The 12,881-nt window shown below is 46.7% G+C and overlaps 1 protein-coding gene across 2 annotated transcripts; it reads right to left on the bottom strand.

Moving 5' to 3' along the window:
* Positions 1 to 1,867: 1,867 nt before the first annotated feature.
* LOC115056733 (bromodomain-containing protein 1-like) lies at positions 1,868 to 12,067 on the bottom strand. Of its 2 annotated transcripts, XM_029523422.1 has the most exons (12): positions 11,773 to 12,067; positions 8,169 to 9,559; positions 7,568 to 7,724; positions 7,347 to 7,475; positions 6,777 to 6,905; positions 5,667 to 5,979; positions 4,682 to 5,434; positions 4,476 to 4,602; positions 4,069 to 4,199; positions 2,886 to 2,980; positions 2,401 to 2,555; positions 1,868 to 2,291 (listed from the first exon to the last, which is right to left on the bottom strand). In XM_029523422.1, exons 2-12 carry the CDS (start codon positions 9,539 to 9,541, stop codon positions 2,102 to 2,104), a joined length of 3,552 nt encoding a protein of 1,183 aa, XP_029379282.1. In that variant the 5' UTR covers positions 9,542 to 9,559; positions 11,773 to 12,067; the 3' UTR covers positions 1,868 to 2,101. The 2 variants fall into 2 exon arrangements, with proteins under 2 accessions (XP_029379282.1, XP_029379283.1); XM_029523423.1 differs by lacking the exon at positions 2,886 to 2,980 and having other exon boundaries at positions 2,136 to 2,291.
* Between the last annotated feature and the right edge of the window lie 814 nt (positions 12,068 to 12,881).

The following is a 12,881-nucleotide window of genomic DNA, read 5'->3' as shown; positions in this document are numbered from 1 at the left end:
TTTGAGATGGAGAAGGTTGTGGTCACCGCTTTTTGTGTGGTTTTATTTCTGTGATCCCTTCCAAGCTGACACAGAGGCGTCATCTGTTGAGTCTACACGAACCCCGAGTTCGTCTTTCATCTTCATTTCTGCACCATCAGCTGTTTCAGAGACGAACCAACAGCTCCACCTTTTGGAGGAACAGGAACATTTCTGTTTTCATTATTGCATGATGCTGATAATTTGATTTGAATTGTATAGATTTAACCTGAGTCGTCTTTTTTTTTTTTATGTGACGTTCCTTAAAATGGACCAAACTGTTGTTTGTCCTCATATTTATATAAATATCATTGATTTTTTAACTGACTGTTTGTATAAATGACTAATCCTCATGAGGAACTGTAACACATTTAGCAATAAATCAATTAAGAATATCCAGAAGACAAGATCGCAGAAAAAAAAAAAAAAAAATTAAAACATCCTACTAAATAAATTGAACAATATATTTAGTGTAGAAAACGATTTTATATTTTCTATGATTAGATTTAAATGATGAAAAAATGAAAATGATTCAAGTGGATGCTGAAATAAAACCACTGAATATTATTAATGATAAAAACCGGGACACGCCGAGTCAGTGATTCAATAACATATTTTAATTTTTCAGTGTTTTAGTATAAAAACCCACCGGCCTGTCGGCTGGTTTCCTCTCCCATTGGCTATAACTGTGGTTTTTCCCAGAGAATCAGCTAAAGTACCAAATCTATTTACACACAACATCCACATCCAGAGGGGCCAAAGAAAACAGGAAGTCTACCCAGCGATACCCTGCCAAAATAAAACCTCAGACACTATCACCTCACCTCTCAGATTTAATGCTATTAATAAAAAAAATATATAGAAAAAAAAAAAAATAAGAAGAGGAAGCGGAGGGGCCTCTACGTGTGGCTCCTAATGTGCCCGTAGTATTTTCTGACAATACTCTCTATAAAGTAATGCATATACATTTTCAGTTTTACAATAAGTTAGTACAGGCACGTTCTCTCCTACAGTCGACTGTAGACCAGTCCGGGTGGAAAAGATGATTTGAACTCATCACAGCAAACAAACAGGAAGGCTGAAAACACAAGTCAACACAAAAAAACAAGACACACACACACACACATACACACACATTAGTGGGAAACTTGTGGGCAGCAGATTTTTTTTGGTTTCTGTGTGAATGATGCACTTTAGGCATTTTAAATTTTGAGAGCTTCTATATAGATTTTATATAAATATGTACAAACAACCAAAAAAAAAGTAGTCCAGTAAAAACAATCAGGTAAAAAAAAAAAAAACTAAAGATGCACACAAAAGAAAAATTAATGCCAAAGACGAGAACTTGAAGCTTGACAACTCAATAACTTACAAAAAACTGTAAAAAAGGAGCTGAAATAAAAACGTTCAGTACAGTATGCATGTTTGTTTCTCTCTGTAGAGATAGCACCAGCAGAAACATCGACACCGGCGGCGTCGACGCGGCTCCTCGCCTCCGACCGTATAAATATCTGAACCGAAACAAACCAGGGAGTGAATAAATTAGTGTCAGACCTTGTATTTACAGGAGCTGCTGCTGTCACACACACACACGCACACGCACACAGACACACGCACACACACACTGATGGACATTTTCATGGCAGTGAGATTGTTGCAGCAGTCTTGCAGCACATTTAAAGAGGTCAGAGGTCAAACTCCGACACATTCAACAGGTTCAGACCCGTGATTTTTCGGTCCTCACAGCCAAAATTAGATTTTTTTTTCTGAACCCGCTAACCGAGTTGATTTCATTGCATAGCTCTTTGACAAAACGAGATAGCCGTCACAAGCTACAGTATTTTGTACTGGGGAGTGGGGAGAGGGGGGGCGGGGTTATGTGTGGGGGCGAGCAGGAGGGGGAGGCACGAAAAGGATCCAGTTGTAGGAAATGGTAAACATGACGTGTGCGTGTCTGTGTGTGTGTCTGTGTGTGTGTGTGCTTTGTGCGTAAATGGTGGTGTTTGAAAGAAAAAGCTGAAAGGTCGAGGAGGTGGAGAGGTGGATGATGGGATGGTGAGATTGGGGGGGGGGGGGGGGGGGTTCAGTCTGTGACGGCGAGGTCAGCGCTGGGCTCCAGCTCGCTGCTGCCGCGGTTCAGGTGGTTCATGGCCCGGTTGAAGGCGAGCCGCACAGCTTTTCGGATGTGAGCGGAGCGAGCCTCCGTCAGCTTGATCCGATCGAGCGTCTGGTTGAGCCCAAAGGGTGCCATCTTGGATCTAGGAAGCCATTGCCTGAGGACGGAAAGAGACGGAGGACAGAGATGAGCGTGAGTTTATAGTTTGTGCTCTTTGTTTTTTTTTGGTTTGTTTTTTTTATCATCGTCATTGGCGAGTTGCTCACCAGCTGCGCTTGCTGTCGAAGAAGTGGACGAGGAAGAGTTTCTCTTCGGACCTGAACTGCATCCGCTCTCCGATTCTGAGGACGTCCAGCGGCGGCAGGGGAAGCTCCACCCCGTTGTGCTGAGACGCCGTCCTCCGCACTCTGGGGTCCATGATCTGCAGAGACCAGGAGACAGCACAGGGGAGGGGAGGGGAGGGGGAGGTCTAAGTGAGACGGCCTCGCCAACGGTGCCGGCATGGACTCAAAATCCTGGTGGCGGCGGTCGCACAGAGGAAGCCCGCACTCAGAGACACAAGCATGCAAAGCTGAGTCGCGCCAGAAACGCTCTGAGCGCAGCGGCCAACTCCACACACACCAATCAGTCCACGAGCGGCCAAGCTGGGAGCGCCCGCATGGCTGTGAGCACAAATCACGAGCTACGGCACGAACGATGGCAGGAGGGGCAGATGGGTAATGAGACACAGAGCGGACTAACACTCACTCACCAGGGCGGGGTAGGAGGGATATCCACTACATTTAGCCCAAACTAGTTTAAGAGGCTCCAGAACAAATGGAGAAGCAGCGGTGGACTTCCACACCTCTACAGGAACAACGACAAGCAAGTTATGAAGGAGTCACTGCAACAGACACAGAGCACAAGCAGTCTGAACAAACACACACACACACACACACCCACACAACACAGGTTTTTTAAAGATTACCTTTAAAAAACATTGGAGTAAATTCCTGATGAGACTGATAAAAGGTTTTGGTCCTGAGTTGATCTTCAGGATCAGTTTTAACGCTTCAAAACTGACCTGACTGTTGATTGGCTGAACTAAAATAAATTCTGTCACTAATTCATGTGAATTGTGTCAATGATTGTGTAAGGATTCAATTTGGCAGTTCGTCATATGCTTTTACATGTGTTTGAGACTGTTGCCGTGGTAACAGCTAATATGGATCCAATAAACAATGCCAATCACACAGGAGGGGAACTGCACAGTCACACACACACACAGACAGGGGCTGGGTATCATTGGACAGTTATTAGTGAAGATACAATACCTGTGAGCCTCTAGCATATGGCCCACCTGCTGTCGTCACGGCAACAACAACAATGAGCGATGACTAAACATCGACTGTGCTGGATTTTCTCTCTGCTGTAAATCAATGATGGCTGATTTTTAAGATTATATGGAGGACAAGAATTTAATTAATGGGCCAAAGCCGTTTAAAAACCAATTATCAGACAATAATTCATTTTAAATCAAACTTTTAAAAACTCTCGAATATAAACACTCAACCCTGACAATCTTTGATGTGCAGCGATTTCACTGATGAGAGATGAACCAATAATTCACTGAACCAAATGGCCTTCACTTCCACCTCGTCCATCATAAAGGTTCCTGTTCCTGTGCACTGAGAGCTTTGGGTCTCTGCTGAGTTGATCCAGAACCTCAGAGACCCCTGGACCACGTCTGAGGAGCTGCTGGTTCCAGACCCTTAAAATACTGATCCAGTACACTGTGATGTCAGCCAGTAAATCAAACCACGCATGCTGGCACATAAACCGGATTAGTAAAGATGTTTAGTAAACGTCTTACTCAAAGATTTGACCCATCAAAGCGCTGCCATGCTGTTTCATGCACGTTCACCTGACAGACCGACCGTCACCATTCTGCTCACCTGACGAGATCTTGGCAGCTTTGGTGAACTCTCCGTTCTCAATGTGGGTCATTAAAGAGCTTTTGTCGTCCACTGTGCTCCGTCGGGCCGCCGCTGGCCGCCCTTTCCCGCCTTTAGACATGACGACGGTGCTGAGAGAGATGAGCAGGAAACAGATGTGTGATCAGTATTGACTGGACACATTTCATCTTTTTATTTCTTCAATCAAATACCAAGTTTACTGTTATTGAGCTCAAAACAAGGAAAAACAAAAACCTACACATCTTAAATCTGTATAATTTATTCATTTGGACTCATCACAACAATATTACAGGGAATGTAAATGAAACTGCTGTTTTATAGCTGACTATTTCAGGCAAATGAGATTTCCTCAAAACTTTTCATGTCATCCTGTTCCCAGATCTCACCTCGTGCCACAGAGGACGCTTCCGCTGGAGGAGATGCTTGACTCGGAGGCGCAGCGGCGACGAGGCTCGAGCAGGCGAGGAGACGATGAGCTTTCCTCCTCCTCTACCACAAATCCATTTGCTATTCCTAAAGATGGAAAAAGAATATTTTGAGATTCTAACCTATGTCGTATCAGAGGGACTTTAACGGATGTTCTAATTAATACCTGTATCGAGGCGTTTTATCGGCGTTTCCTCGTCTTCGTCTTCTCTGTCGGCGCTGCTGCTGCGGCTTCTCTTCTTCGGCAGAAGGAGTGTCTCCAGTCGTGGTATCACTACTGACAGGAAGGTTTTGGAGCCCAGGGTCGGCGACTGTGGGGACGGTGCCTCCGGGGTCTTTGGGGGTTTCTGGGGGCTGGCGCTCTTAGATTTGCGAAAGAGGACGTTGGTCCGTCGGTTGCAGGCGCCGGGGGCTTCAGTGTCGAGGTCGCCGTTGTGGACCAAAGGGTCTGGGATGTGCCCATTGGGGGTGTCTGGAGTTACTGAGGTAGATGTGTCACTGTCGAGCTCCATGGGAGTCTGGTCCATGCTGGGTTCGATGGGCTTCAGAGGGGGTGGCTCTGAGTCAGTGGGCGAAGTGTCGAGTTGTGACGCCGAGGTCAGCAGCTCTAACGTCGGAGGAGGTAAAGACTTCTCCTCCTGTGGGCTGCAGGGCTCTGCTGGGGGCTCAGGTGGTGGTTTCTCATCTGACTCGGCAGGGGTCAGGTCAGGATCTGGGGAAGCGGGTGGCGGTGAGAGGGACTTTTTTAGGCTCATCTCGCTGCGGACCTCCATGATGGTTTTCTTGAGCAGTTTAAGCCTCTTGCTGCGGGACGGGCTGTGCTTCATGGCGGTGCTCAGGTCCAGTTTCTCCAGCAGCTCCTTCAGCTGGTCCTCCAGGGGGGTCAGCTGTCGGTAGGCAGGGCTCAGCAGGCGGTCCACTGAGGAGGAGGGAGAGTCAGACAGACAGATGGGTCAGTATTATCTCCATGACATCACTGTAGCTCCTCCACAGGGTATGAAGGAAGCCTCTCTGTTCCCCTCAGTGTCTCTTAACGTTAAGTAACGTCAAAATATGTGTAACATAAGAAATATAAATCTAACAAACTAACTTTGGGATTAATTCATTGGCAGGTTGTTCAACTCAATCTCCAGAAAATGTCTCCCACTCACCTTCGTCCCAGGAGAAGGGGGGCGGCGCCTCTTGTTTCGGAGCTTCGGGGAGATGCAGCCCGCTGGGGAAGTCGAAGCCGATGCGCTCTGCCTCCCTTCGGGCCCTGCGCAGGATGGCACCTCCGTGATCCTGCATCCGTTGAGCTGCTTTGTAGAAGAACGTGTCCTTGGCATTATAGGTCATACAGTTGGCGATGATGAGGTCAAAGTCGGCCTCAAACTCATCCAGGCTCCTGTAGCCGTGAGCGTCAATGCGTTTCCTGATTGTGGAGAAGTCCATGGGGTTCTTGATGTGGTCCAGGTAGTCAGGAACCTGAGAGCAACAAAAGAGACTGATTCCCTTTCATCGCAGACATACACTACATTGGGAAAAGTATTCGCTCACACATGAACTGAAGTGACATCCCATTCTTAACCCAGAGTTTAATATGACGTCTTTTGGTAATGGCAACTCTCTCATCCATGCATTTATGGACCTTGCTTTGTGCACTGGTGCACAGTCATGTTGGAACAGGGCCATCTCACAAAGTTGGGAGCATGGAATTGTCCAAAATCTCTTGTATGGTATAGTCTGGTGGAAGAGACTCTCCAAGAGATTTCAGACAATTCCATGCTGTGAGTTTTGTTTGGATGAATTCACTGGTTTGCACAGATTCCTGAACTCAACCCGATAGAACACTTTTGGGATGAATTAAAGTGGAGACTGAGAGCCAGGCCTTCTCATCCAACATCAGTGTGTGACCTCACAAATGTGCTTCTGGAAGAACGGTCAAACTTTCCCATAAACACACTCCTAAATCTTGTGGGACGCCTTTCCAGAAGAGCTGAAGCTGTTACAGCTGCAAAGGGTGGACCAACGTCATATTAAACCCTACAGATTAAGAATGGGATGCCACCTAAATTCATATGTGTAGCTCCTCCGAGTTTAGATTATTTAGTTTTGTGAACTGTTTGAAAAGGTCAACAGCAAACTTTCAGAGTGAGGAACTTCTCTCTGAAATGTCAGAGAGGAGGTGTTCTGACATTTGGGTGAACTGATTAAAAAACGGTTTCTGCTACACAGAACGACCTCGGACTGTTTTTGTTGTGGATGGATAAACGGTTGCCGACCTCCTTGATGCTGACGGGCTGAGCGAAGATGCTGTACTGGTCCTTTTCCTGGAGCTGGCAGAGCACAGCTCTGAGCAGGATGTTGAAGGGAGTCAGCTGGACCTCCAGCACGGACTGCTGCAGCTTCATCTGCCAGGAGAGCACAAACGGGTTCAGCACGTGGGAAAAGGATTAGACATGTCGGAGAAAATCATCTTGACTTGGTGTCAGGTATACGTGTGTTGTCTGGGTGGAGTCTCTGACCGACACAAACCTATCTTCATTCCTTCTATTTAGTGAGTGTTCAGGACAATCAGATATTTAGAGCTGATTTTTCATCATTACTGCTCCAAAGAATGAGCAGAACTCCTGATCACATAAAGATAGAAACTTCAGATCAGCTCTAGAACCACCCAAATACATGAGAGGAACTTTTCTTTGGCTATTCTGCTTTACACATTTTTTAAATGAGGAAAAGAAGGAAACGTTCAATGTCCATTCTTTGTTATCTGAGCTACTATCTCCTATCACAGTGAGTCTTAACTCAGTCACAAAGGAAGAGCCTTAATGTGACCTGAAGGGTAAACTGACCTCCTCCCTCTTGAGTTTCTCTCTCTTCCTAATGAGCTCCAGCAGCAAACGAGCTCGCTCCAGGTCGTGGCGGAGGCGGTGCCACTCCTTCAGCTGCTCCTTCAGTGCCTGGTTTGTCTCCATGCGGTCCTGGAGAAAACACGTAAATGTCAGTTGATAAAAAGAGCCATGGTTAATGGTTAGCGGCCGCCGTCTGTGGCCCATGGATCTGCAGCACTGACCGCCTGTTTGGATTTGGGTGGTTGGGGGTTCGCTTGAAGCCGGCGGATCAGCGGCACGTTGTTCCTCGACTGTCTCTTTAGAACCCAGTAGCTAAGAACCCTCTCCACAAATGGACGCTTCCTCTGCACCGCCACCTGGTTCAGGATGGTGTCGAGACTGAACCACAAGGAAGCAGAGGATAATTATTAAATGGATAAACACTCATTTTATTCATTCTATATTCACACTTTTTTGAGGTCCAAAGTCCGAAGCAGGGACTCTGACCAGAAGCAACTCAAAACTATAATGTACATTAAATATAAAAGCTCTAGCTCTGGAATCAGGTCAGGAACTGCACTTTACTGCAGTAACACTGGACCAGGGCTCCATGGAAACAAAAATTTGATTTGACTATAATATTTCATAAGAAACATTTTCCATCAGACATCCAGATTTTTCTCTGCGTTAAGGCTTCCTGTAATTTTTTATCAGTTATTCCCTTCAGTATGATTCACTCATTTTAAAGTTGATTGTTCTGAAGGTCAAGGATGAGACACTAAAAGGAAAATATGTGGTCTGATATGAAAGATGCATGCTGGGAGTCCTGGGTTTCTTGCCTACCTTGAGGCAGTAATACTGGGACCAGAGTTGGTGGGGGTCTCAGGTTCTGTCTCAGGTTCGGGGTCTGCTCTCTTACTCTTCTTCTTGTGCCAGCCCTTGGCCCGGGACTTCCCCCTCTTGTCACTCCTCTTGTGGCAGGCTCCATTTTTGGGGTGCGGCTCTTGGTAGATGTTGAGGGGCCGGCGGTCGCAGCCCTCGGGTATGTGGCTGCAGCAGTAGGCGGTCTTTTTCACAGAGAAGGTTGTGGCACCGGACGTTGTCACCTCTTTGACAGGTTCCATCTTCATGTAGAGGCCGGCCTTCTGGGCGCAGCTGACGTGGAAGGCTGTGTAACAGTTGATCTTGTCACACTGGATGCATGCTCCTGCACCCTTCTCCTTACACAGGTAGCACGTCAGCTTCCAGCGCGCCGGCGGGATGTTGCGGACGCCGTCGATGGGCTCGATGAAAACTGTGTCAGAGAACCCTACCTCTGGAACCCACAGGGCACACGCTACGTGGCCCCAGCGGTCATCATCTGTCTTCTTGAGGGCTCCGCCTCGGTTGGGGCAGAAGACGCACTCTGCGGGCCGCAGTGGACACTGCAGGCAGTGCCGGCAAAGCCATTGGCCCTCGGGAATGTACGGCACACCGTAGCACTCCTGGTGAACGGCGATATTGCAGGAGTCGCAGAAGAGGATAACATTACTGTCGGCACCGTCTCCGTCCATGCAAATACAGCAGACAGCGTCCTCGTCCACCAAAGACTGCAGGTCGCTCTGCCCCTGCGTAGATAAGTACGACTCCTTCTCGAAGCGGTCCATCAGGAACTCAAAGAGGTTATGGGACACCTGACTGATGCCCTCACTCTTCCTCTTCTCATTGATGATCTCCAGCCAGGCATAGTCTTCCTCGTCCATGTCGTACTCCACCTCCTCATCCAGCTCCTCTGCCGTCTTCTCCGTGTATTTGTAATACGCGACCGGCCTCTTCGGCACCACCGGCAAATTGTATTCAACCGTTCTGACCTTTGGCTCCAACAGACCCCCGGTGGTGCCGTGGGTGCCGCCGGTGCCATGTGAGGCCATGAGGGCAGCGTTCTTCTTCTGCTGATTGTTCTTGAGGCGCACGGAGCGCACCAGGACCTGCTGGGGCTTCTCGCTGTTCTCCTTGTTGCTGTTGCACTCCATGATCTCCTGAGCTGTGGGGTCATCATCGGCGATGACATCCAGCTTGTCATAGATGCTGAGCCGGTGCACGCGGCCATCCACCTCCAGCTCCACCATTCGCTGAGCTTGTGCGTATGTCAGCGTCTCCCGGTTGGGCGACGGCTTGATGGGGGACGACTCCCTCTTCAGCGCAGATGGGCGGTGATTTCGACCTTTTTTCTTCATGTTGAAACCGTGAAGACCCTGAAAAGAGAAATGTAAGCACAGGGTCAATGACTGGCTGGTGTCATGCTGTGGAAGCAGTTGCTATTTTTCGTGTCAGCAACCTTGACCTTGACAAACCCTGACTGTGTGAAGCAACAACTGGCAATCTTAACAGGATGTAATACATCTAACAGAAGCACATACTAATGATTAACAGCCTTAACTCTCAATGTCGCCTCTCAGGAAGATTGTCAGGCATTTAATATGTTTACACAGGGATGCAAAATCTCTTCATTCCCCTCTAACCTTCAAATATGTAACAACTATACACTATAATATATTTCTGTCAGAGAGTCAGGTTGGTTAGTGTTTAAGAGTCCCCTTTAGGAAACATTTCTTTGTACAACTTCCTGTTGTACAACCACAAACTGAGTATTTCTAAATGGCTTAGCACCTAACAGCAACATCAAATAATCCCTCAGCGTGTAGGTGTGTTTGCATATGGCACAGCCAAGTCTCATCTGCTGCAGGGTCTGCACTCCTAAATCTCTGTCAGCAGTTATTGGATGATGCTGATTATGCAAATTTACTGAATACATTACTGCTGGACGTTCGAAAATGTCTGTGCCACTGTGCTGACACCAGAACAACTAGCAGTACCATGGATTGGGCAACATATGCAAAAAATCAAAAAAAATCAGCTAAATGCATCAGTTTAAAATTAAGATTAACCTAAGTAAAGTTTCCTTCCACATTTCAAAGACACTTGAATAAACATTGAAATATGGCAAAAACAAAATTAAAACAAAAGAAGCTACAGACAATGGAACAAAAATGAAAAGTGGGAAGAAGTTAATTCATCAATTACCACCTCTTCTCCCTGCATTAATTTTTTACCTATCTATCCTGCTTCTTTAATAACACTGCTACTCTTACTAATACTACTAATAATACCAATAATAATAATGACCAAGATTTGTGAGATGTACACACTTCTACACACATCTGCACTGATATAATGATATAATAATATTAACAAACATTCACACTGAAGAGATTCTTTTAGCCATCAGGGAGACCAGAAACACAGGATGAGAAAACATCCTGACTTTGGTTTCCACAGGTGTGTGTGTGTGTGTGTGTGTGTGTGTGTGTGTGTGTGTGTGTGTGTGTCAGCATACTGGCCAAGCAGGTGTCTATTTACAAAATAAAAGAAACAAACCGACACACAACTACGTAGTAAAAACTGTTTGGAATACTTCTATATTCAAAAAGTACAATAACGTGATGCTTCCAGCTTCTCTAATGTGTAAATTTCATGTATTTACATGGAGCATATGATAATAAAAAGTCAGTGTATCTGGCCTTTGGGCAGCTGGTCAGATTAAGAGACACATTTACTGACATCAACAATCGCTGTTTCCCAAAAGTGAAAAGGATTTGCAGATGAAGCCATCGTGACAGTTCTGGTTATTTTCAGTTAATTAAACTTTCAGTTTTCTGAAAGGGGCCACGCAGAGCAGCTAGCTGGGGGCTTTAAATGTGAGCCTCCATTGTGTGTGTGTGTTGTTTCATTTCTCAGAGCTCAGCCACAGACACACGCCGTGAAAACGCTCCAGTCCTTCCTTTAGCTGAGACTCCAGCATGTCGGTCACCTCCGGCCGGCTGCAGGGGAACAGCTTCAGCCCTCCCCTCACATGGGGAGCTGTGACAGCACAGGGGCTGCGGATGAATGAAACCGTGTGCCTCGACACTAACCCGGGGAGGGGGGGGGGAGGAAAGCCCCGGGCCGGCTGCATGGAGGTGGCCGCTGCTCCTGCCGAGGATCCCCGGCTAACAGCGGCAGCTCTGCCGGCTCTCTCTACCCGACTCCGCGGCTGCTAGCTCCGCTAGCTGCGCTCTGAACCTCAACCTGAAGCTTTGTCAGTAAATAAGGGGAGCTATCCGCCAAACTCCCGGGGCCTGTTTCGGAGGAAGACAGGCCGTGGGGTTCCCTAACGGAGCGGCGGCCTCTCCGGTCGCCGGTCGGGACCCTCCGTTCTCAAACGGAGCTAACGTTAGCCCGTTAGCCGAGCTCTGTTCCAACGGCTGCGGGAGGAAACATGGCGACAGGCACAACAAGAAACTGCCTCGACTGGAGGGGGCAGAAAGGAGGCTTCTGTCCCGGAGCGGCTCCGGTGGGTTGGGGGTTCCGACCGGGCGATCTGGAGGAGGAGGCCGAAGAGGTGAGCTGGAAGTCGGGTTGAACTTACCTCGGTATTTTCACGAATTCAGTCCGTAAAAAAAAAAATAAAAAAAACGGCAGCAATGGCGGCGCGGCCTGCGGAGCGAAGGGACAGTTAAATCCACATCCAGTCCGCTCCTCCGACGGCGGCCGCGGCTCCCGCTGAACCGAGTGAGACCCGAGAGGAACCGGCGGGCATCCAGGGCGACGGAGCCGGTTCGGGGGCCGAGGCGGGGATTCTACTCTGACCGGAGGAAACGACCGATCGACGGGGGGCTGATCGGACTGGGAAGCGGCGGAGCTCAGCGGCTGCCCGAGCTTCTCTTCCCCCAACAACAATGCGGTACGTTGTGTGAGCCGCTGCGTCATGACGTCAGCACGCACAAAACGTAACAACGAGCACCTTGTGTAGTGTTGTTGTTTTTGTTTTTTTTTGTGTGTGTTTATTTACAAACACCAAAAACAACAACAACGAGGAGGAGTAAAGATATTTTCATGACAACTGAAGCGGGAGGAGCTAATTAACACTTAATGTGTTAATTGCTCGTATAAAAGGCACAAATTATATAGTCTTACTTAATTCATCTTAATTATTGTGAGATTTTATATAGTTTTGATTTTATGCATGTCATTTTAATTGTTTTAACGTGATCTTTTACTGTTTCAGCTCTTTTCTCATTTTCTCTGTTCCATAATTTAAATTTTACGTAAAGCACATTGAATTCCCTTTGTTTTAAATACTGTATAGAATCCTCCCTTGCCTTGCTTTCTACTGTTTTATTTTATTTTTACATTCTATCTATTTTATAGGTTATGAGTATGCACGTTTTTCTAGGAATGCTTCTATTTTATTTTGAGAAACTGAATCAAATTTCTAAATATTTCAGTGTTCATGGTGTGATTAAACTATAATACAGTATTTATTTGTAGATAGATAGATGTACTTTATAGATCCCAAACTGGGAAATTCTCAAAATATTTTTTTGAGAATTAACTAAAATTAAAATCTAAAAATAAAAATCGACATAAGTAAAAATGTATGTTTATTTAATTACATCAGATTCTAACCTTTTCCATTATACCTTGGAGAGGTCGCTTTTGCATCCTATTTTTAAATTGTATAGTAAAATAAGAATT

Source organism: Echeneis naucrates, chromosome 16 (assembly GCF_900963305.1).
Source record: "Echeneis naucrates chromosome 16, fEcheNa1.1, whole genome shotgun sequence".
Taxonomy (NCBI): Eukaryota; Metazoa; Chordata; class Actinopteri; order Carangiformes; family Echeneidae; genus Echeneis; species Echeneis naucrates.
This window is presented reverse-complemented; position numbering and strand designations above follow the sequence as displayed.

Bases quoted from the DNA above. Each gene is read 5' to 3' on its own strand.
- LOC115056733 (XM_029523422.1), bottom strand. From the start codon at position 9,541: ATGAAGAAAAAAGGTCGAAATCACCGCCCATCTGCGCTGAAGAGGGAG. The intron at 7,725-8,168 runs GTAGGCAAGAAA...CTTGTGGTTCAG, and splicing joins CCCAGTATTACTGCCTCAAG to TCTCGACACCATCCTGAACC. The intron at 7,476-7,567 runs GTCAGTGCTGCA...TGTTTTCTCCAG, and splicing joins CACCCAAATCCAAACAGGCG to GACCGCATGGAGACAAACCA.